At 39.5% G+C, this 22,876-nt stretch overlaps 1 protein-coding gene across 1 annotated transcript in view; it reads right to left on the minus strand.

Annotated features, from left to right (window-relative positions):
* Positions 1-287: 287 nt before the first annotated feature.
* LOC126226731 (DNA-dependent protein kinase catalytic subunit-like) overlaps positions 288-22,876 on the minus strand; it is a 563,510-nt gene continuing 540,921 nt past the window's right edge. Inside the window, exons 53-56 of the mRNA XM_049942233.1 lie at positions 20,861-21,141; positions 18,672-18,818; positions 13,571-13,767; positions 288-594 (exon numbers count right to left, since the gene is read on the minus strand). Of these exons, the coding sequence (XP_049798190.1) occupies positions 517-594; positions 13,571-13,767; positions 18,672-18,818; positions 20,861-21,141 (703 nt within the window). The 3' untranslated portion in view covers positions 288-516. The remainder of the gene's footprint in view (positions 595-13,570; positions 13,768-18,671; positions 18,819-20,860; positions 21,142-22,876) is intronic.

Below are 22,876 nucleotides of genomic sequence, written 5' to 3' on the forward strand. Positions count from 1 at the left end.
GTCCCCTTTTGTCTGCAGGAAAGTTTATTTCTACAAGTGATAGGCATTCTGTTTACAGGGCCATCATGTACACTATGCATGCATTCAAAAATGTTCAAAAACTAACATGTATGTATTCAAAATGTTCAAAATCATATGAATAATCGATAGACCAACATGCTCTGGATGCTAAGCACTTTGTGAGGATTTGTTAGTCATTCAGAAATGTAAAATTTTAATCTTCAGAAATTATCAGAAGGCTATTAGAATGTAATGAAATCTTTGTACTACATTATACACTTGATAAACATTTTATTAAAAAACATGTATTTCATAATATAAACAGCCTTTGTTACACATAGTTGATGACTACGAATTTGCCAATATAATATAAAATTTATATTTCATAAGATGAAAAATGCATGCATAAAAAATTATAAATATCCCAGCCATTTAAATATATATTAAAATAGAAAAAAAATTTGGTTTAAAAAGAATGTATTCAACCTCCACAGGTTATGTACGACACAACTGACTTCATATCCATGGCTGCCATCCTTCCCAAGTCTTCCCTAATATGTGGGGATCTGTTGCTTGCTCAATGAGACACTTAACCTGAAACACAAAATTAATTCAATTTAGATAACTAATCTACTGTAACGACAATATGAATATCAAATACAAATAATATATAGCATGTTGTCAGTTTTGAAGTACATGTTTCTACATGAAAACCCCAATCTCAACCACGGATGCTTATCTCTTCTACACTGAAATATCAAACCTCTTATCTTGTAACTTTCAAATTTTAGGTATAAGACTTTGTATCTCGGAAGAAGGTTTCTGCTTGGAAATTCACTGCACTTCTTTTATTATTGTGGTAACGTAACAGACTATGTCGGTGATATTTATAACACACTTTGTATAATTTAACAGTATTACAGATTAGTGAGTACTGTCCAAAACATTATGAATTGTTCAGATGGTTAGGTAACATGAGCAGAAGTGTAAACAGATTATCTAAAAATTGTGAGTACAAAAATAGTGAATTATGTTCAGTAAGAAAACAATCAAGTGTAAGTCTACCATAAAACAAAATACACCAACAAAAATAAGGTTTGAATTGATATGAATTGTGTGATTCTTCCTCTGTCTTATTGTACGTCTTTGTATCAAAGCTTAACATTCATTTTGTAGGTTCTTCTCTGTGTGTGTAGACAGCAATACAATACCGTATGCCTATAGTAATTAAACAGAGTTACCTAGAAGTAGGTAGTATATGAATTTTACATCCAATTCACAAATTTTCTGGAGTTTTCTCTTGATAGTGTACAAAACTCAAATGCAAGTAAATAATCACGAATCAAGAGGAAGTACAGCACTGAAGATGGTCCTACAACTATCTTATGTTTCCTCTTCAAAAGTTATAAGTGTACTGCCAGCATCTTTCTCACCAGCAAATGAATCTTCAGCGTCTAGTAATTTAAATTTAAGTGATTCAGAATGCAGTGATTTTGTATCTGACATATCTTCCTTCTCAGCATTTGAAAGGTTACTGTTAACATCGGTAAACAAACCTTCACTATCAATTAATTTAAATGTAAGCAATTCAGAAGGCAGTGATTTTAAAGATTCATATACAAGTTGTTACCTACTACAGCACAGGAATCTGAGGGCTCAGAACTAGGTGATCTGAATCCAACAAGAAAACGGAGGAAGTTGGTGAGCAAACAAATAAATAAATAAATAAATAAATTTATAGCAATTACTCACCTATTGTAGACTGATTTGTGGTGCATAGACACATGCAACAAAAAGCAGTGTTCACTAGCTTTTGATCTGAGGCTCTTACCTAGTGACAAACACACTCATTTGCGCACACAAGCACACAGAGACTGCGGCCACAGTGATATGCATTTGGGTGTCTGTGTGGTTCTGTGTGCGAATTTGTATACTTTCTACTAGGCAAAAAAAAGTCAAGCTCAAAAGCTAGTGAACAATGTGTTCTGTTGTACGTGTCTATGTGCTTCACATCAGTGTACTATAGGTGAGTGGTTGCCTTCCCCTTATTTTACATACTTATCCATCTCTGAGTTTCCATTATTAAAACTCAATAATATGTAGGAAACCATAAAAACAGAAAAACAAAGACAATTTAAGATCAGCTTCAGTTCTTGAAAATTAGGTGGTATTGGATAATCATAATCAAAGGAAAAACCCAGCTGAACATGTAAACATTATGAATAATGCTGTGGAGCCAGAATCTATAACTGAAGGAACTGAAATAACATGAAACTGTGCTCATAAAGGTAAAGAATATAAAAGTACTATGGGTAGACAAAAAGAGCTAAATGAAATAACAAAAGAACCTCCATGACACTCATCAAAATTCTGTTGCAAATCTAAGAACAAGAGAATGTGGTCTTCAGTATCTGAGGAGAACTGTAGTCAAATATGAATTGGAAACAATGGAAAGTGTTCGTTGCTACTCTAAGGAAAGAAGTTAAACAAAAAACTAAAAAAATAGGAGAATCAAGAAAAAAGCATAGTCTCCAACAGAGTCTAAATGACAAGATAATGCGTAACTTCTGTTACCTAGTAAAGAAATATTTCTTTCAACTTTAGGAATTGGTCAATGGTCATTCAACAATTGGGTTAAAGAGAGTTTATAGTTTATTTTTTGTCCACTGATCAGTTTTACAATGATTTTAGAAATGTTACATTGCAAATTTATACAAAAATAAACAAATTTATTGGAAATTTGTGATTTGATACATGAAATAATTCTGTAGTAATGTTTCTGGTAATATTTTTACTCGGTGATATATGATAGCCTGCGCAGATTTATTTAACAGTCTAGCACACACACTGCTAATAATAATAAATAATGCATTTAGAAGAACTGAAGACTAGTTTTTTTAGTCCAACACTACATTTTAATCTGTATGTTTCCTTCTGTATTTTCAGCACCACACTTTGTTTTCCTTTTCCTTCTTTCAGAAAAATTTGATATTCAAAATTACATTTGTCCTATGGATTTGCACACACGTACTGTTTCACCTTATACTAGCATCCAGAGATGATGTGTTTTTTGGGTTTTCTTTTGAAGGTGCTCTTATTCATTATGCTCTTAATGCTAGATGATTGTCTGTTATAAAATATGCTTCCTGCAGTGGTAGGGTCCCTGTCTATCATTTTCAATCTTTTGCCACAGATGTGGTAATTTTCTCTGGTTCTTGTGATGTGATCATGAAAATCTCGATTTAGAGGTGGTGTACAATTTAGCATTAGAAGAAGTGTTGTCTCATATATGTACAAACTTGGTGCAGCTAATATTTTAAATTCCTAGAATTCGTTTCTGCAGGATTCCCGAGGCGTTAGCCTATAGCTATGCATCTAATGGCTTTCTTTTGAAGTTTTAGGATTCTTTGTACATGTACATCTGCTGCATCACCCCTTATTGGTATACAGTACATTATTTGTGGCAAAATAATGTCGGTAGCACATTTTAAGCAAGGTTTCTGTGTCCACCGTCTAGCAAATTTCTTGATTAAAAATATATTTGTACTTATTTTGGAAAAGATAACGTCAATGTGGTTTTCCCTTGTCCGAAATTTGTCCATTTCTATGCCCAGAAACATGTTACAGTCCACTGATTTTAAGTGTACATCCCCAATATACAGTATTCCTCTGCTCTGTTGATTCTGTTTGTTTCGAAATTTGTAAACATAGTTTTCATCCTGTTGGTTAATAAGTTATTTTCTGTAAAATACCTTTCTGCCAGTTGCAAGTTCTCACTGGCCTTTTTTCCAATTCTTTCACTGAGTCACTGCATACTAATAAAGTTGTATCATCGGTTTACATGATCACTGTTTCATTTACAGCAGTGGGCATACCATTTATATATACAATAAGGAGCAGAGATCTTAGTACTGAACGCTGAGCTACTCCATATTTTACCTGCAGAGAATCAGAGGAGACATTTCTCTTTGCATTTCCAGATTTATGTTTTAATTCAGTACACTGTTGTCTGTTTTGAACAAAGGTTTGTATAATATCAGCAGCTTTCCCTCTTATGCCATAGCAGTTCAGTTTCTGTAGAAGAGTTTTATGGCAGACACAGTCAAAAGCTTTTGAAAGTCTAAATAGGCACTAGATAATTTCTTTTGATGATCCAATGCCTCACTGATGTATGTTATGAAGTTTGTCACTGCAGTCTTGGTGGATCTTCCCTTTCTAAATCCATGTTCTGCCTAATTTAAGATGTTATGCTTCTCTATGAAGTTTATAAATCTATCTTTAATCACTGCTTCCACTATTTTAGACAGAACAGGTGTGATCATTATGGGTCTATAGTTTCTTGGGTCTCATTTATCCCCTCCTTTGAATACTGGCAAAACTCTACTCATCTTTAAACATTTTGGGAATACTCCTTGATTCATTACTAAATTTATCAGGAATGCCAGAGGCTTAGCAAGAGCACAGTATTTCACCATTCTTGCTGAGATGCCATCCAGACCACCTGTAACTTTATCTGCAAGTGCTCCAGTTTTTTAAGAACTTTTGGTTTGTCTGTAGCGAGAAGATATAAACTCTCGGCCTCCTTTTTTGGGACTTTCCGTTCTTTTTGATGCTGTTATGTTTTGTTTTAGAAGTTTCTCCACTATAGCTACACAGTGCTGGCTGAAAATATTGCACACCTATTGTGGATCAATCACTTTTTTCCCTTCCCTCATCAATGATATATTTGTATCTTTCAATGCATGCAATTCTTTTTGGTTTTCATTTAGTTCCAGACTGTTTTAGAGATATTCAAAGAAGATTTTATTTCAGATTTTTGGTGGCTGGCCTTTGCTCCTCTTATCATCCTAGTGTATCCTTTCTTCTTACATTTTTAAGCTTCATGACTGACCTGATCTTTTCCTTTCTGATGTGTTTCAAAGGGTTCAAACAGTTCAGCTCTTGTGAACAATTTTTTCTTTGGTTTAGCCCTAATACTTCTGCATACTTTAGGACAAACTGTATCTGTGTGTGGTCTTAATACACCACAGAAAGATTCCCAGCTCTTTTATGCACTGTCCTCTATGTACATATCATCCCATTTTTCTTCTTTTAGCAAAAATTCTAGCCTGCTCAGATTTCTAAGGTTGGTTCAGCAACTACATTTTCCTCAGTTTTTTATGTGATCTCGCAGTTCAACTGCTTGTCCAAAATGGTATGCAACAACAGTATTTATAACCTGAACTTTTTATCTGTTTGTAGGTATATTTGACTGAACTTTGTCTATGAATGTGCTAGATGTTTCTTTATGCCTGGTTGTATTTGTTACATGAAAGCGAAGATTGTATGTCCTTATAATGTCTTGAAAAGTTCTTGTGTAGCCATTACCTTTAAGCATATGTATATTTAAGTCACCAGCTTTTATTACATAAGTGTATTGTTTCGTGACTCAATGCAGTACCCCATCAATTTCCAGTAAAAATCTGTCAATGCATGGACTAGGTGATCAGCATATTCCTATTACAAGGCATTTTCTTCCCGTGAACTTTATTTATACTGCTGCTGATTCAAAGCAAAATTCTGTAAAGTTTGTGACCTTCTGTGGAGTGCAATCCCCTACTTTTCTGTCTACAAATATTGTTACTTCCCCACTTTTATGTACAGTTCTGCAGTAATATGCTACATTTTTATATCCCATTAGACTGAAGACCTTTAATTCATTCTCCTTTAAACCATGCTCAGTCATTATGAGGCATACAGAGGACAATTGTTTCAAGGCAGGAAGAGAGTGCAAGGATGAAAGGAACACCATGAAAGAAAATGTTTTTAAATTTGCAGTTAAAATTATGAAGTTGTCGTCCCAATTAGTACCTTTTTTTGTCCTTTAGTAAATTAAACAACATTCAAAAGTGATTTTATTAACAATAATTTGAACCAATTGCCGGAAAAGATTCAGTTCTAAAACAAACAAAATAATATAATATTGTTTTATTCTGTCAAAAGAAAGACAAATGTAATCTCTGTTATTCTTACAAATTACCTAAGATTTCAGACTGTCAGTACAATGCCCAGTGGATGAAGAAAAAGAGGGCAACCCAGAGGAAGTCAAGTGATGAAAAGGCAGCTAAAGCAGGAAAGGGTTTTGTGTTTACCATTGATATACAAGGAGTGTAGTTAGTGTCAGCCATCCAGGCTAGTTGTCTTTATTTTAAACAAAAGCTGGTGTGTCATAATTTGGAGGACAGTTCAGTGATAAGTTATATTTGGCATGGAGGTGGTGGAGGGCTAAGAACTAATGTTTTTGCACCTTACATTACAGATTTTGTGTGCTCAGAACAGAAATTTACTCGTTTCAAATGTGTTAAAATTACAGCATAGGAAGTAGTATAACAATAATTAAAAAATTCTTATTTAAATGGAATGTAATAGTGTGCATTCCACAATTGAATGCAGAAAGAGACACGTGATGCTATATTCCTTGGCTAATGATGTTGATATGATAAAGGAAGCAAGATGTGGTAAATAGGGCCATATAAAGTAAAGTATGTATCACATGACTATTTTAAAGACTTCTCTGAGTTTCTGTATTACAAATCAGTTAGTCTGGGCAATAAAGTAGGCGATCCATGTGTTACAGACATATTGACTCTCAGATATAATCTGGCTGTAGGTACCGAATATAAACTGGATTTTGAGGGAATTACTTCCAAGAGACCTCAAGACAGTAATCAGGAATACAATAAATCCTACAATAGACCAGTTGCAATTTCTGTACAAAAGTATAATGCTTTAAAGTGTCTAAAATCAGTTAATGCAAGAGACTTATCTTTTTATGAAGTTCTTCTTTATAATGATGTCAAGCAAATTTTGGAGAAAAACCCTAACTTTTCCATAACTTTTATTTTTGTGTGAAAAGGCTTTAAATTCAAATTCAATTTGTTTTATGTTTGTATGCTCAGATCTTTTTTTTTTATTTTTATTTTGGTTTTAGGGCGCAAAACTGCTATGGTCATTAGCGCCCGGTCCGCGACTGAGGAAAGAATAAAAACTGAAAATGGAAAACAGCAAAAATGGGAACAAAACTCAAAAAATTGGACACGAAAAGCAGAAACAAGGCTTAAAAGTCCACTACAGAGAGGGGTTGATGGTCCCCGATAAAACTTCAAATGACTGACGTCATTTCACTGTCACTAATAAACTGGAGAACGCGGTCGGCTGAGCGCGTGTCATCTGCTAAAATCGACGATAGATCAGGCGATAGCTCTAGACGGGAGCGTAACGGATTAAAATAGGGGCATTCAATTAAAAGGTGTCTTACCGTCCACAGCTGAGAGCAGTGGGGACAGAGTGGGGGAGGATCGCCGCTTAAAAGATGCCGATGGCTAAAACGACAGTGCCCTATCCGGAGTCTAGCTAAAATTACCTCCTCCCGACGACTCCTTCGGGAGGAAGAGGTCCAAGCGCAAGGAAGGGCTTTCACTTCGCGCAATTTATTGCGGGGAAGTGTTGACCAATGCGCATGCCATAAATGAGCAACTTTGCGACATAAACCGCTCCGTAGATCGGTGAAGGGAAGAGACTGAATAGCTGGCCGAGGAAGAGAAACTGCAGCCTTGGCTGCTATATCAGCCGCCTCATTCCCACAGATACCAGCGTGTCCCGGGAGCCAGAGGAACGCCACCGAGACGCCCCCCAGGTGGAGCAAGCGCAGACAGTCCTGAATCCGGTGGACCAGAGGGTGCACAGGGTAAAGAGCTTGGAGACTGAGGAGAGAGCTGAGAGAATCTGAGCAGATTACGTACTGTATCCGCTGATGGCGGCGGATGTAGTGGACAGCCTGGAGAACAGCGAAAAGCTCCGCAGTATAAACAGAACACTGGTCGGGAAGCCGAAAGTGATTTGGGGCGTCGCCAACAATATAGGCACTCCCTACACCCAACGATGTTTTCGAGCCGTCGGTGTAAATAAAGGTGGCATCTGTCATTTGTGCACATAGAGCAGCAAATGCCCGACGATAAACAAGTGAAGGCGTACCATCCTTGGGAAATTGACAAAGATCACGGAGCAGACAGATCCGGGGACGAAGCCAAGGCGGTGCTGTACCCCAAGTTGTCAAGAAGGTTTTAGGAAAGCGGAAGGAAAGAGAATGGAGCAGTTGACGGAAGCGGACTCCCGGGGGTAGTAGGGAGGAGGAGCGGCCTGCATACCCTACATCAAAGGAGGCGTCGAAAAAAGGGTCGTGGGCTGGATTAGCAGGCATGGAAGACAGATGGCTAGCATAACGGCTCAGAAGGACCGCTCGCCGATTGGACAGCGGAGGTTCAGCAGTCTCAGCATAAAGGCTTTCCACAGGGCTAGTGTAAAAAGCTCCAGACGCTAAACGTAATCCACGGTGGTGGATAGAGTCGAGACGCCGAAGAATAGACGGCCGAGCAGAGGAGTAGACGATGCTTCCATAGTCCAATTTCGAGCGCACTAAGGCGCGATAGAGGCGGAGAAGGACCACTCGGTCCGCTCCCCAGGAGGTACCATTCAGGACACGGAGGGCGTTGAGCGTTCGCAGACAGCGAGCCGAAAGATAGGAAACGTGGGAGGACCAGCACAGTTTTCTATCAAACATAAGACCCAAGAATTTAGTGACGTCTGAAAACGGAAGGTTGACAGGACCTAGATGTAAGGAGGGCGGAAGAAACTCCTTACGTCGCCAAAAATTAATACAAACGGTCTTACTGGGAGAAAAACGGAAGCCGGTGTCGAGGCTCCAAGAGTGGAGGCGATCGAGACATCCTTGAAGACGTCGTTCAAGAAGGCTGGTCCGTTGAGAGCTGTAGTAGATCGCAAAATCGTCCACAAAGAGGGAGCCCGAGACGTCAGGAAGGAGACAATCCATAATTGGATTTATAGCGATGGCAAACAGTACAACACTTAGCACGGAGCCCTGGGGTACCCCGTTTTCTTGAGAGAAAGTACGGGAGAGAGTAGTGTTCACCCGCACCCTAAATGTTCGCTCTGCCATAAATTCGCGAAGAAAAAGGGGCAGCCGGCCTCGAAAGCCCCAAGAGAACAGTGTGCGGAGGATGCCTGTCCTCCAACAGGTATCGTATGCTCTCTCCAGATCAAAAAATATTGCGACTGTTTGGCGTTTCCGGAGAAAATTGTTCATGATATAAGTGGAGAGAGCAACAAGATGGTCAACTGCAGAGCGATGCTTTCGGAATCCGCATTGGGCAGGTGTTAAAAGACTGCGGGATTCCAGCCACCAAGCTAAACGGTAATTCACCATACGCTCCAAAATCTTACAGACACTACTCGTGAGAGAAATGGGGCGATAACTAGAGGGGAGATGTTTGTCCTTTCCAGGTTTCGAAATGGGAACGACGATAGCTTCCCGCCATCGTCTGGGAAAGGTACTGTCGGTCCAAATTCGATTATAAAGGCGAAGGAGGTAACGCAGACTATGGGTTGATAAATGCAGCAACATTTGGACATGGATACCATCCGATCCAGGGGCGGAGGAGCGAGAAGAAGAGAGGGCATGTTGGAGTTCCCGCATGGAGAAAACAGTATTGTAGCTTTCGCGATTTTGAGAGGAGAAAGCAAGAGGTCGCACTTCCGCTGCACGTTTCTTCGGGAGAAACGCTGGCGGGTAATTTGAAGAGCTCGAAATCTCAGCAAAGTGCTGACCCAATGAGTTAGAAATTGCGACGGGGTCCACTAATGTATCATGCGCGACAGTGAGCCCAGAGACCGGGGAGAAACTAGGCGCGCCTGAGAACCGTCGAAGCCGACTCCAAACTTCCGAGGAGGGAGTGAAGGTGTTAAAGGAGCTAATAAAGAATTGCCAGCTTGCCTTCTTGCTATCGCGGATGACGCGACGGCATCGCGCACGGAGTTGCTTATAGCGGATACAGTTTGCTAAAGTAGGATGGTGACGGAAAATGCGAAGAGCACGTCGCCGCTCACGGATTGCGTCACGGCATGCCTCGTTCCACCAAGGAACTGGGGGGCGCCGGGGCAATTCGGAGGTGCGTGGAATGGAACGTTCCGCAGCTGTAAGAATAACGTCGGTAATATGTGTGACCTCATCGTCGACGCTGGGAAAGCGACGGTCATTGAATGTCGCTAGAGACGAAAAAAGTGTCCAATCGGCTTGGGCAAACTTCCAGCGTCGCGGGCGCATATATGGCAGTTGAGGCTGCAGCCTAAGGACACATGGAAAGTGGTCACTCGAGTGTGTATCATCAAGGGCGAACCATTCGAAGCGCCGAGCAAGCGGAACAGTACCGATCGCAAGGTCCAAATGAGATAAATTTGTCGTGGAGGCAGACAAAAACGTGGGGACCCCAGTGTTGAGGCAAACTAGATCCGCTTGGTGGAAGACGTCTAGCAATAGGGAGCCATGTGGACAAGGATGTGGAGATCCCCAAAGCGGGTGGTGGGCATTGAAGTCCCCAACCAGCAAATAGGGGGGTGGAAGCTGACCAAGAAGATGAAGGAGATCAGCTCGTGCCATTGGTGTGGACGATGGAATGTATACAGTACAAAGAGAGAACGTGTATCCAGAAAGGGAAAGACGGACGGCGACAGCTTGGAAGGAACTGTCTAAGGGGATTGGATGATAATGGAGAGTATCATGGAGAAGAATCATGAGTCCTCCATGGGCTGGAGTGCCTTCCACAGAGGGGAGGTCATATCGGACGGACTGAAAATGAGGGAGAACAAAGCGGTCATTAGGATGCAGCTTTGTTTCCTGAAGACAGAAGATGACCGGCGAGTAGGATCGTAAGAGGATCGACAATTCATCCCGATTGGCTCGAATGCCGCGGATATTCCAGTGGATAATGGACATAGGGTGAACAGAAAATGGAGGAATGTGACCAAGGGTGCTGTCAACTCAACGACTGCTCAGAGCTTGCGACCGACAGCATGGAATGGCATTCGGCCGAAGGCAGAAGATCCTGATCCATAGGTTGGTCAGGAGCAGCGCCTGCCACCAGCGATCGGCCGGTTGACCGGCCACCAGCAGTGCGCCTCGGCGACACAGAAGACGGCCGAGGGCGATTTCCGCCAGGTGGCGCTGTGGATGGGACACGCCTTGGCGGAGAAGGAGAGGAACTGGGTTTCTTTGTAGCCTTCTTGGAAGTATGAGGTTTAGAGGAAGGAGGAACCGATGGTGGTGAAATTGCCGTACGTAAAAACTCTTCACGAGTATGCTCTTTCTTCGAAGACTTGGTGTCTGACTTTTGGGCTCGAGATTTAGCAGAACCCGACGAAGGGTGAGCCAAAGAGTGGGCAGGCGAAAGTGGTGAAGTTGAACGGGCGATCTTTGCGCTGGCCGATCGGACGACCGTGGCACTAAAGGTGAGGTCGCAAGTCTGCGTGGCCGCCTCCTTTGTTGGCCGAGGAGAAGCAAGGACAGTGCTGTATTTGCCTGTCTGAGGCACGGTGGGCTGTCGACTGGCGAACAACTTCCGAGCAGCAAAGGTCGACACCTTTTCCTTCACTCTTATTTCCTGGATGAGCTTTTCGTCCTTAAAAACTGGGCAATCTCTAGAGGAAGCAGCGTGGTCACCCATACAGTTGATGCAGCGAGGGGATGGAGGTGGACAAGCACCCTCATGGGCATCCCTGCCACACGTAACACATTTGGCCGGATTAGAACAGGACTGGCTGGTGTGATTGAATCGCTGGCACCGATAGCAACGCGTAGGGTTTGGGACGTAAGGACGAACGGAAATTATCTCATAGCCTGCTTTGATTTTCGATGGGAGTTGCACTTTGTCAAATGTCAAAAAGACAGTGCGGGTTGGAATGATCTTCGTGTCAACCCTTTTCATAACCCTATGAACAGCCGTTACGCCCTGGTCTGACAGGTAGTGCTGAATTTCTTCGTCAGACAGTCCATCGAGGGAGCGTGTATAGACAACTCCACGCGAGGAATTTAAGGTACGGTGCGGTTCCACCCGGACAGGGAAAGTGTGTAGTAGTGAGGTACGCAGCAATTTTTGTGCCTGGAGGGCACTGTGTGTTTCTAACAACAGGGTGCCATTCCGTAATCTGGAACAAGACTTTACAGGACCTGCAATTGCGTCGACACCTTTCTGAATAATGAAAGGGTTGACTGTGGAGAAGTCGTGACCTTCGTCAGACCGAGAAACAACAAGGAACTGTGGCAACGATGGAAGAACTGACTGTGGTTGAGACTCAGTGAACTTACGTTTGTGAGCAGACATAGTGGAAGATGAGGAAACCATTGCGGAAGAATCCCCCATGATTACCGGCGTCTCCGATGGCGCGCTCCTCCCTTGTGGGGGCCCTCTCTGAGGGCACTCCCGCCTTAGGTGATTGTTCACACCTCAGGTCACACCTCCCGACAAACGGACGGAGGGACCAATCGGCACTTTCGGAAGGTATCAGCTCGGGTAATCACCCCTCCCTGGGCCTGGCCGTTACCAGGGGGTACGTACGTGTCCTACCTGTCTACCCGGGGCGGGGAATTACGAGTTACCCCGTCACCGGCTACGCATGGAAGTGCGTGGGTCGGCCTTCAGACACGCACAGGGAGGAAGAAAAAGAAAGGGAAAGGGAAAGGAAAGAAGAGGTCTCAAACGCCGCAGCGGAGGAAAGGGTAGAGAGAAGAGGTAAGGAAAAGAGAGGGACAAAGGAAGGACGAAGACTTACAAGTAAGGAAGGCGAAGAATGTGGTACATTTACAAGCGTCCGTCTCCGGACGTAGGCACAAACCATTCCCCCAGAGGGGGAGAAAAGGAAGGAAAGAGCCAGAGGTGAGGGGGGGGGGGGCGAAGATGGGGGATGGGGAAGGATGCGGAAAGGGAAGGTATGCAGCCCGGAAAGGAAGGAAGGCCACATCAGCTCGGGGTCCCGTGCTCGCTACGCACGTATCCACAAAAGAGTTGTGGATCCCCTGGGGGGATGCTCAGATCTGATAGTAACATTAAAAATTATCTGAGTGCAAAACCTTCTTTAATACGGTCATAAATACCATACAATTGCCTAAATATGTCTTATTAGAAGTATGACTTGTATCAATTAATAATTGTATGTATTTTTTTAGTTTCCTGAACAATACATAGTTTTTAGATGCAAGGTTTTGCTACCCTAATGGCAGGTATGCAAATGTAGGTTCCCCGAAAATTTCACTGATGAAGTCGTCTTGGAAGAATTAAAGCAGCCTACTGAGATACTGTAGAAACACACTGTGTAACAATCTGAAGAGTTACCATTGATGTTCCATTTCTACTTTTGCAGTACATTCATTTACAATAACCATCATCTATTTGTTATCTATTTATACAATCCACTTTGAAATTATTCCTTACATAAAAACCTATTATTTACTGTAAAATCAAAAATATTAAAGTATTATTTTTATAATTACTATGTCACTGTATTTCTCTACTTTTCCCCACACTTGTAGATGTCTCTCAACCCCTGACTTAGACTATACTTAAAAACTTTTTTTGCTGCCAAAAATGAAGACTGTAGTTGAATTGGCTGTAAAATTTCTCCTTTGGGAGCAAGGTTTTTATTTTATTATGATAAACTAATAATACAGTATATAAGTATGTACCTGATCATGTGGTGTTAGAAGTTTTCTACCAAAAGTGTATCTCAGTGTCGTACTCGGTCCCCACAGAACTGTTCGAAAATTTGTAGGATCTGAGTGTCCACTTAGTAGCTCCTCTTCTGTAATCACTGCTGGACTTATACCTTCAAATTTTTTTCTTGCTAACTCCACTTTCTCCCTTGAAAATCGCTTGGGATCACCTGTTGAATGAATAACATAGGAGAAATTATACAACAACAAACTACCTGCATTTTAACTATCACAAACTACAGGTATAAAACTAATGTGGCTCACTGAATTCTTATCTTTATTTTTTCCCTGTTGGCAGTAACATTATGACCACAAGGAATCTTTCTCAGTATCTTTAAAAATAAAAGCTAATTCCCTGAAGAACATTAGAAAATACAGAAAAATCTGCAACATAGGAAAGTGTTTATGGGAAACAAAAGCCATTTATTGCTTTGCAGTAAGAGAAACAAAAGGTGAAGTAAGGAATTGAAATAGAAGGTACAGTCCAGCATTACTGATTTCAGTACACAATGAATCTCTGTTAAAAAAAGTTCAAAGAATGAAAACTCTCTAAAATGAACAAAAAGTAAGTAGGAGAAATGAAACAAATATTACTACGAATGTCACTTGCAAAAAGGCACAATTTATGCAGAAGTCAACAGCAAAAAAGAATCACTGACATCTACTTCACTTAAAGTTTACTTCCAGCACATTAATGTGTCGTGGTATTATAGAATCCTAAGTTCTCATGTAACACTTCTTGACATTGCTTTTACTTTAAGATTGAGTATTTTAATTTTTCTCATCCAGTATTACTTTATAATTTCTAAGTATAAAGATGTGTGTGTTTATAAAGAACCCCTCAATGTTATGGAAGTATTCAGTTCAGAAAAAATTATAAAACTAAGCACATGACCAAGTTTTATTCAGTTAATTGCATGTTTCGTGGACCACATATGTGATGTCTCACTATGATATGGAAGGTGTGAAAACGGAGCTACATGCTGATCATTTACGTGATTAGTTTTACATTTATATTGATGGGTACTTCGAACTTAGTAACTAGTTCAATCCAAATATCATTTGTTGAGATATCAATATGGTTCCTATTTTTAATGAAATATCTATGCATACTTTTACAGCCAGCCAGTTTTGATGTACAGTTATCCTTTTACATTCACATATATTAACACACTGATAGGAACTCTGAAGATTCTGAAGCTATTTTGAGGATGTAGAGATCTGATATTATTGAGAAACGCAATGACACATTTGAAGGTATTTTGTTACACATCTGTATATATTGATTATGGTAAGTTGAGAGGAGAGAATTGTGCCTGGTATAATGAAATGCTGAAACTTACGTTTTCTGCATTAGCATGTGATGAGATGACATGAGAGTAAGAAGTGACTTTGGAAGTGAAGGCGTGACAGTTAATACGCCTAATTTTAAAACATTTACTTACACTATGATGTTATATAAGCCATTTATTTTGTGAAAGTTGGAGAAAGTTGGTGTAAAAATGAAATGATTTACACCATATATAATGCCTATAAGTAGATAAGATTTTGGGAAGACACTGTTAGCATTAATGGTCTGACTACACAGCGACACAAGAAGACAAATTGGCATTATCATTATTTTCTCTGAAAAGTCTCTTCCAAAGCTACTGACACTTCACCTGTTTCTGTGAGAAATAAAATCTTATGAGACGGAATTTGTCAAGGATTGATATGGAGTAAGATTTTATTTCTAATTTGATACACTACTGTTTTAAATGAAAAATATGGATCAACACTACTTATGTTTGAGACAGAAAAGACTTTGCCTTTCAGCACCATGCAGTGCTAACTATTAAATTTAGGTATATTCATTTTGTTTAACATTTGCTTGTAGACAAACACACTAACTACAAATAGGATTGACAGTGGAAAATACTAAAATGTTTTTTAAAATTCTGACTCTGTAATAGGATTAAAAATAAATTAATTTTTCAAATCTTGGAAACAAGCAAACACTGTGAATAAACTAAAGAGACAAATATTGAATTGTCTCTGAACTTTAAACCCTTGCATCTTAAGCAATTTTGGGATGTCAATTCTGAAAAAAGAACCCATGAGCAAACACTGTTCCCGGTAGTTATTTCAAAAAGGGAATAAATCTTGTGAAAAGTTTAATCTTTTGTAACACATGTCTTTCACTGCATTTGTTAATGGATGTTGTTGTTGTGGTCTTCAGTCCTGAGACTGGTTTGATGCAGCTCTCCATGCTACTCTATCCTGTGCAAGCTTCATCATCTCCCAGTACCTACTGCAACCTACATCCTTCTGAATCTGCTTAGTGTATTCATCTCTTGGTCTCCCTCTACGATTTTTACCATCCACGCTGCTCTCCAATACTAAATTGGTGATCCCTTGATGCCTCAGAACATGCCCTACCAACCGATCCCATATTCTAGTCAAGTTGTGCCACACACTTCTCTTCTCCCCAATCCTATTAAACACCTCCTCATTAGTTATGTGATCTACCCAACTAATATTCAGCATTCTTCTGTAGCACCACATTTCGAAAGCTTCTATTCTCTTCTTGTCCAAACTATTTACCGTCCATGTTTCACTTCCATACATGGCTACACTCCATACAAATACTTTCAGAAATGACTTCCTGACACTTAAATCTATACTCGATGTTAACAAATTTCTCTTCTTCAGAAACGCTTTCCTTGCCATTGCCAGTCTACATTTTATATCCTCTCTACTTCGACCATCGTCAGTTATTTTGCTCCCCAAATAGCAAAACTCCTTTACTACTTTAAGTGTCCCATTTCCTAATCTAATTCCCTCAGCATCACCCGACTTAATTCGACTACATTCCATTATCCACATTTTGCTTTTGTTGATGTTCATCTTGTTAATGGATACCACTTTTTAATTTATTCTACATCATTTGTCTTTGAAACATTCATCCTGAGTTGTGATATGAGATTTTCTACTGCCATATACGTGATTTTATAATTTACTCTATGTCATGTCTGTATTTTGAAGAAATCGTATTCTGTATTTCACTGTATATTTTTTCTAAATTGTATTAGATGCTTTTTCAGTAATTTTTTCCACATTACGTAATATTTTGATGAGAAGGTATTCTGACCTTTAGCATATGTATTTCTACACATTATTACATGGTTCCAGAATGAGATTTTCACTCTGCAGCAGAGCATGCGCTGATATGAAACTTCCTGACAGATTAAAAGTGTGTGCTAGACCAAGACTCGAACTTGGGACCTTTGCCTTTCGCGGACAAGTACTCTGTCAACTGAGCTATCCAAGCATGACTCACGACCCACCTTTACAGCTCCAATTCTGCCAGCACCTTGTCTCCTACCTTCCAAACTTCACTGAAGCTCACCTGCAAACCTGCAGAACTAACACTCCTGAAAGAAAGGCTATTGTGGAGACATGGCTTAGCCACAGCCTGGGGGATGTTTCCAGAATGAGATTTTCACTCTGCAGCAGAGTGTGCGCTGATATGAAACTTCCTGGCAGATTAAAACTGTGTGCCGGACTGAAATTCGAACTCGGGATCTTTGCCTTTCGCGGGCAAGTGCTCTACCAACTGAGCTACCCAAGCATCACTCACGGCCCGCCTTCACAGCTGCAGTTCTGACAGTACCTCGTCTCCTGTTGTTTAACAATATTTTTCTATATAACATGTATCTTTTGAAATTTAGTACTGTGTTTAGATATATATTTTTTGCATCTAAAACAAAAAATTTTTTTGTGTATATCGATTTTTCGAAACAAGTCAGCTCATTGATGTGAAAAAGTTTTTTCAGCTTTTTGCTCTTAAAACTTTTGCTCAGTCTTTGTATTGTGCAAATCTTTCAGGGGATTCTGAAGTTTAATAGCTGATTTCAATCACATCTGAAGTCACGTACAGAATATTCATTTACCATTACTAATGTCCAGATACTTATACATGTACATACATACTGAATTTACTAGCAAATACATGTAACAATAGATGCAAACAATACCAAAAGACAGTAATACAAAACACCCAGACATGAATAAAAGTCACCTTAGGGAACTATTGTCATGTAACTATCGGTATGTAATAAACTTCTACATATTGAAATGTACCACTGACATTGGTAGGAATGGATAAGATTATTAGGCTTTTTGTAATTTGCAAAAACATAATCACAAACAATGAGTAATGCCAAATAATTTATCAAACATTCCTACCATCATATTTCAATGTAGTATTAAGCCAAACGTATTTCTAAGTATTAAGCCAAACGCATTTCTATGAAATGGTTTTAAACTTTTTGTGTGTTCAGAGCTACAGAAACAAGTTAATATGATAAAACTGTACAACTCATGGTGAGGCCATAATTAGCAAATGTAAACAAATGTAACTTTCTGATAACCAAGCCAGATATATAAGTTTTGTCTATATCATGAAATTCTATGTTTAATTTCATCTCTCAATACATGGTAGAAACACTCTTTATTAATCAGCATGGCCACAAATAAAGAAAGAAGTAACTGAATTGCTGTTAAACTTAGCATCTAGTATTTCACTATGAAAACATAAAAGTACTGTGACCTTTGTGTTTAACATCATGTAACTGTATATTATAAGTATTCTGCCATCCAAATTGTCACTCAATGTAAAACTTTTAACTGTAATGCACTTAAGTCTGTTTATAACAGTTAATACATTGTAATGTTTACTATAAATACTGGCAGATTTTTGTAGCCAGCAGGTCAGTCTTCTGTCAGATTTCAATGCGGAAAATATGTTTGTTGTTAGTCCTAACAATGTGATGGAAAAAAGTGTATTTAAAATGGTGTATCTGTAAAATTGATTATTATACATATCACACAGAGTCTGCAGATCAGAATAATTTCAGATTATCTACAAGAATCAGCTGTTGCAGCAAAGAAGAAAACAAGAAGATAAGTATTTGTACTTCGCTGAATTTACACCCCGGCCTTGCACGCTGCAGTTTGATCACTATTATTTTATAATGCTGCACATGAGTATCTGTTTATCTTACTATTAGTGTATAAGATGTAGTCTGCTTACTTTGCACATTTCCTGGTGATTTCCTCTTTGCATAAAACAGCCAATCTAATGATGGTTCCTGAACAAATACCTTCATTGTTGCCAATAATATCTGGTGGTTATTACGTAGCAGTCGCAAAACATGTACCATTGTCTCTTCCAGAACTCCTGAAATTTCACAGAAGTCATCAATCTTACAAAAGAGCAAGATCTGACATCACAACATTTTAATAGCAAATTGGGAGAATCAGTTTTAAAAATCGGGAGGTATACAAATGAGCAAAAACTGTGGGTCAATTTCTGTATAATATTGAGACAACTGATGTGAGCCTTTCTCTGTAATGCCACAAAGCTATAAACTAGCTATAAAAATGCATATGAAAATATTAGAACTACCCAAAACAATGATTCAAAAAATAAGGGAAAGTCAACCACTTACCTGTAGCAGAATGGTGCATGGTGCACAGAAACATGTAACAGAAAACAGTTATTATAAATGATAACAACTATAGGATATAAATTACAATCATCTTCATTGCTACTATCTGTTGAAATAGAAACTGGACAATCTTTAAAGGGTTCTATGGTGTTTCTTTTTCTTTTTTCGCTCTTTCTCCTATAATTTTTGTTCTTGCACAATTGGTTTTTTTTCCAGCTACATTGCTGTCTGTGAACATTTGTCTGAACAGGTGACTTGTAAGCTCAAATGACTGGAAAATTGTGTTCTAAAATAAATTATGTAAATAAGTGTTCAGAATTTATAATCCTGTCACTTCCACTTTTAACAATGAATTCCATTTTTTATTGTTATTCACACACTTAACATTTTCTTGGTCCTTTTTTGATTTCACACATTTTAACATCATTTCTTCCACCTTGTGGTGTACAAATGTCACATTGGCAAAGAGTATGAAATACAAATGACACACCTTTCCTAGACTCTATAGTACACTGAATCAAAATATTATGAATTGATGAATAAGATACACATGAAATAAACATTTACAGAAAAACAAAGCCTTTCAAGGATTCACATAATAAAATAACACTCTTAGTCATCTACTCTAAATATTTATACTGATTATACAAAACATTGATTAATAAGCGAGTTCACTTAAGCATAATGACAACACTTGAACACAAGGCCAGATAGAGCACAACCCAATGCATGTTCTACAAAATGTGCAGGAATGAGGAGTCCCTGATTTCTATAAACTTCAATCTGTATATTGATCAGAAACAACTACTGAGCGAAGGAATTTCAATCATGGGCCCCCCAAAAAATTGAAATGGCACATTTCAAAACAAATTTGACAATAAAGAGTTAAAAATTGGGAGAAATAATGGAATAATTGGCAGGTGGGAGAAAAAGTGGAAAATTGGGAGTCACCCGTCTACATTGGGAGAGTTGGCAGGTATGAAACATGTAACAAATAGAAGTACTGTCACTGCTTGAGCTATGCCCTGTTGGCAAGCAAGTTGCATCTCCTATGTTGTTTTTGATGCACGAGTTCCAACATATATGACAATTGATCAGCACATGGGTTCTTCCTACATGCTTTGAGCATCCAATGTCTTACAGGGAGAACCTTGTTCTGGATGGTATGGTTGCTCAACAGTAGTTGCCTAGCATAGAAGTGGCAAGTGATGTACTGCACTGAATCCACTTGTAAGCTGATGACTGTCGACAATATGGTGTCATTAATATGTTGTAGTACTGAAGTGCTGAATTGAGATAATCATGGTAAATCCTTGATAAACTGGCACATGAAATTTCCAGTGCCAATATGACCTTGGAGATAGTGTGTAGTATCTTGGGCATCCACAAAAAAAGTATGCCCATATTGTGTGTTTTGCGATAAGTCACTTAATTATCATGCTGTCAAGCAGTACAAACAAGGTCTGACTACACCCCAGCTAGACTGTTGTATTTACTGGAGCCATAGGAGCTGAGGTCACAGGAGCTCTCTCTCTCTCTCTCTCTCTCTCTCTCTCTCTCTCTCTCTCTCTCTCTGTCCACCACCTCTCAAAAAAACTAAGTATCTCCAAATCAGTTGCTCGAGTGTACACCTCTCTAAGACTTAATTACCTGTCAATTGCCATAAATGCAAATGTAAAATATATTGACCAAAATATATATTTTGAAACATAGTTATCCAATGAAAGTACAACAATTAATGCAAAATATTGTTCTTTTTTCAATAAATTACCTGAAGTCTTGTGTGGTTCCATTAAGTTGATGATATGCGGAGTTAACCTGAATGGCATAAGTTCTGGCACTGGGAGGAATTCTGTAGCTGTTCCAAATGCATATCCAAAGTCAACACCTAGGCACTCTCCACTGTGAGGAAACACCAAGCAGTTGCCAAGGTGTCTGTCACCTATACCAAGCAACCATTGACCAATACACATAGTTGCATAACTAGAGGCAAAGCGGCGACGTTTTGCAAAGAAGATTTCTGCTGTTGTGCTTACATTCCAAATGACACGCCTGTGAAAGAAAGAAAACTAGAACACAAAACAAAAAAGCATTTATATTATCTAAGAATGGAAATACACTCCATCTGAAAGTAATAATTACAGAAATCCAATAACAAGAGTAACATGCAGAGTTAATTAAACCTGCAAATATTTAAAAGCAAACACTCACACTTCGTAACTCTGTAAGTGCCTACACTTATTTGCAAACATATTCCCGCAAAATGTTTGTAAAAATAAATGATAACCAAATAATAAACTACACAAAAGAATATGTTACATAATTGTGTTTAGTTAATTACTGGGAGGAAAACTGTATGAAATCTAATTTCCAACAAATGGAATAGTAGTTCTGTGACACACAGACACATGCTCAGACCATAACACTGTGCCAGGTGTCAGCACTCTGGGGCCAGCATTCAAAAGCCACTACAGAACGACGCATGACTACCTTCCATGTTGTCGATACGTGCTGCCAATTATGCCAGATGCCAGCCGTTGCCCTGTTACAGATGGTTCCAAGTGACACAAAAATGTCATGCCTTCCCCAGCTGTCAGCACACGGAAGCAGTATTTAACTATGGCCATACCAGCCTGTAAGCGTATGCAACCAGTTTGTGCCCCTCTGCACTGTCATCACAACTTTGTCACCAATGCGCTGCAAAGGAGGGCCCTCTGCCTGTCTGCTCAGCTCAATCAGCCAACACTGCTCCAGCCACCGCCTTTCATGGTCGGTCGTCACCTCCAAAGTCCAGCCAGTAATTTGGAGTCACCATTCTGGGCAACACTGTGACCTTCCACTTCACTGGCCAATGTCACCCACTGCCTGCTCCATACTGCAGCTGAGCCACACGCAGTGTCCACACCGTCGCCGAGTCAAGAGTGCCATGACGGTGCTACACTGTGTAAGCACCGAGGACACAGCCTGCATCTGTCTGCACCTCCAGCCATTACTCGCTGGGCATACACTGCCAAATATTATGTGAAGAAGAAAATGCGCTTAACTGACTGTACTAGCAGGATGGAATAACTAAACACTTGTGGAATTCCTTCTCAAGCCTGTCCACGGCCACTTCTGAATAGTTTCTGGGTGGAATCCAAGCTGTATAAATTAGCGAAGAAGCAATAAAGAAGTATTGTATCCTCACACGGACCCGTTTTTGCTGCTTGCCAGAGAATCCTGTCCACAACCAAAAATTTTTTATCTATTAAACTAGTGTCAGATCAAAATTATAGATAACCAGAAGACTGCTGCCAGTGCCATAGTTCTGTGGCAGCACCTTTCTGGAAAGGGAGGTAAATAGGGATGTGGCAATTGATTAATAATTGCTTGAATAATTGGAAAAACTGATTGAAAAGAACAGTTGAGAAAATTTTGAAGGTAATATATGAATCTGTGCACAATCTTGGGTGAACTTTAACTGATACCAATATCAACAGATCTTAAAAATCATTACATTCAAGGTCAATAAACATAATTTTCATTTGTACTGCTACTTCCAGTAGTGTGCAGTACCAAATGATCACCACAACCATTGAAATTGTTGATCTGTCTATAAGTTCTTAAACACGCGAAGCACAATATTTTTAGTTTAAGTAAACCAAGTTGAATAAGTGCTTATCAAGTCTGTACATTAATTCTATTGTGTTTAGTCTTGAGTGTGATAATGTTGATGCAGGAATGCTCTTCCAGATGTGGTGTTAATTATTTTTATCTGCATCGAACCTCTTGATGTGGGATCTCGGCG

The sequence above is a fragment of the Schistocerca nitens genome, chromosome 1 (assembly GCF_023898315.1).
Source record: "Schistocerca nitens isolate TAMUIC-IGC-003100 chromosome 1, iqSchNite1.1, whole genome shotgun sequence".
Taxonomy (NCBI): Eukaryota; Metazoa; Arthropoda; class Insecta; order Orthoptera; family Acrididae; genus Schistocerca; species Schistocerca nitens.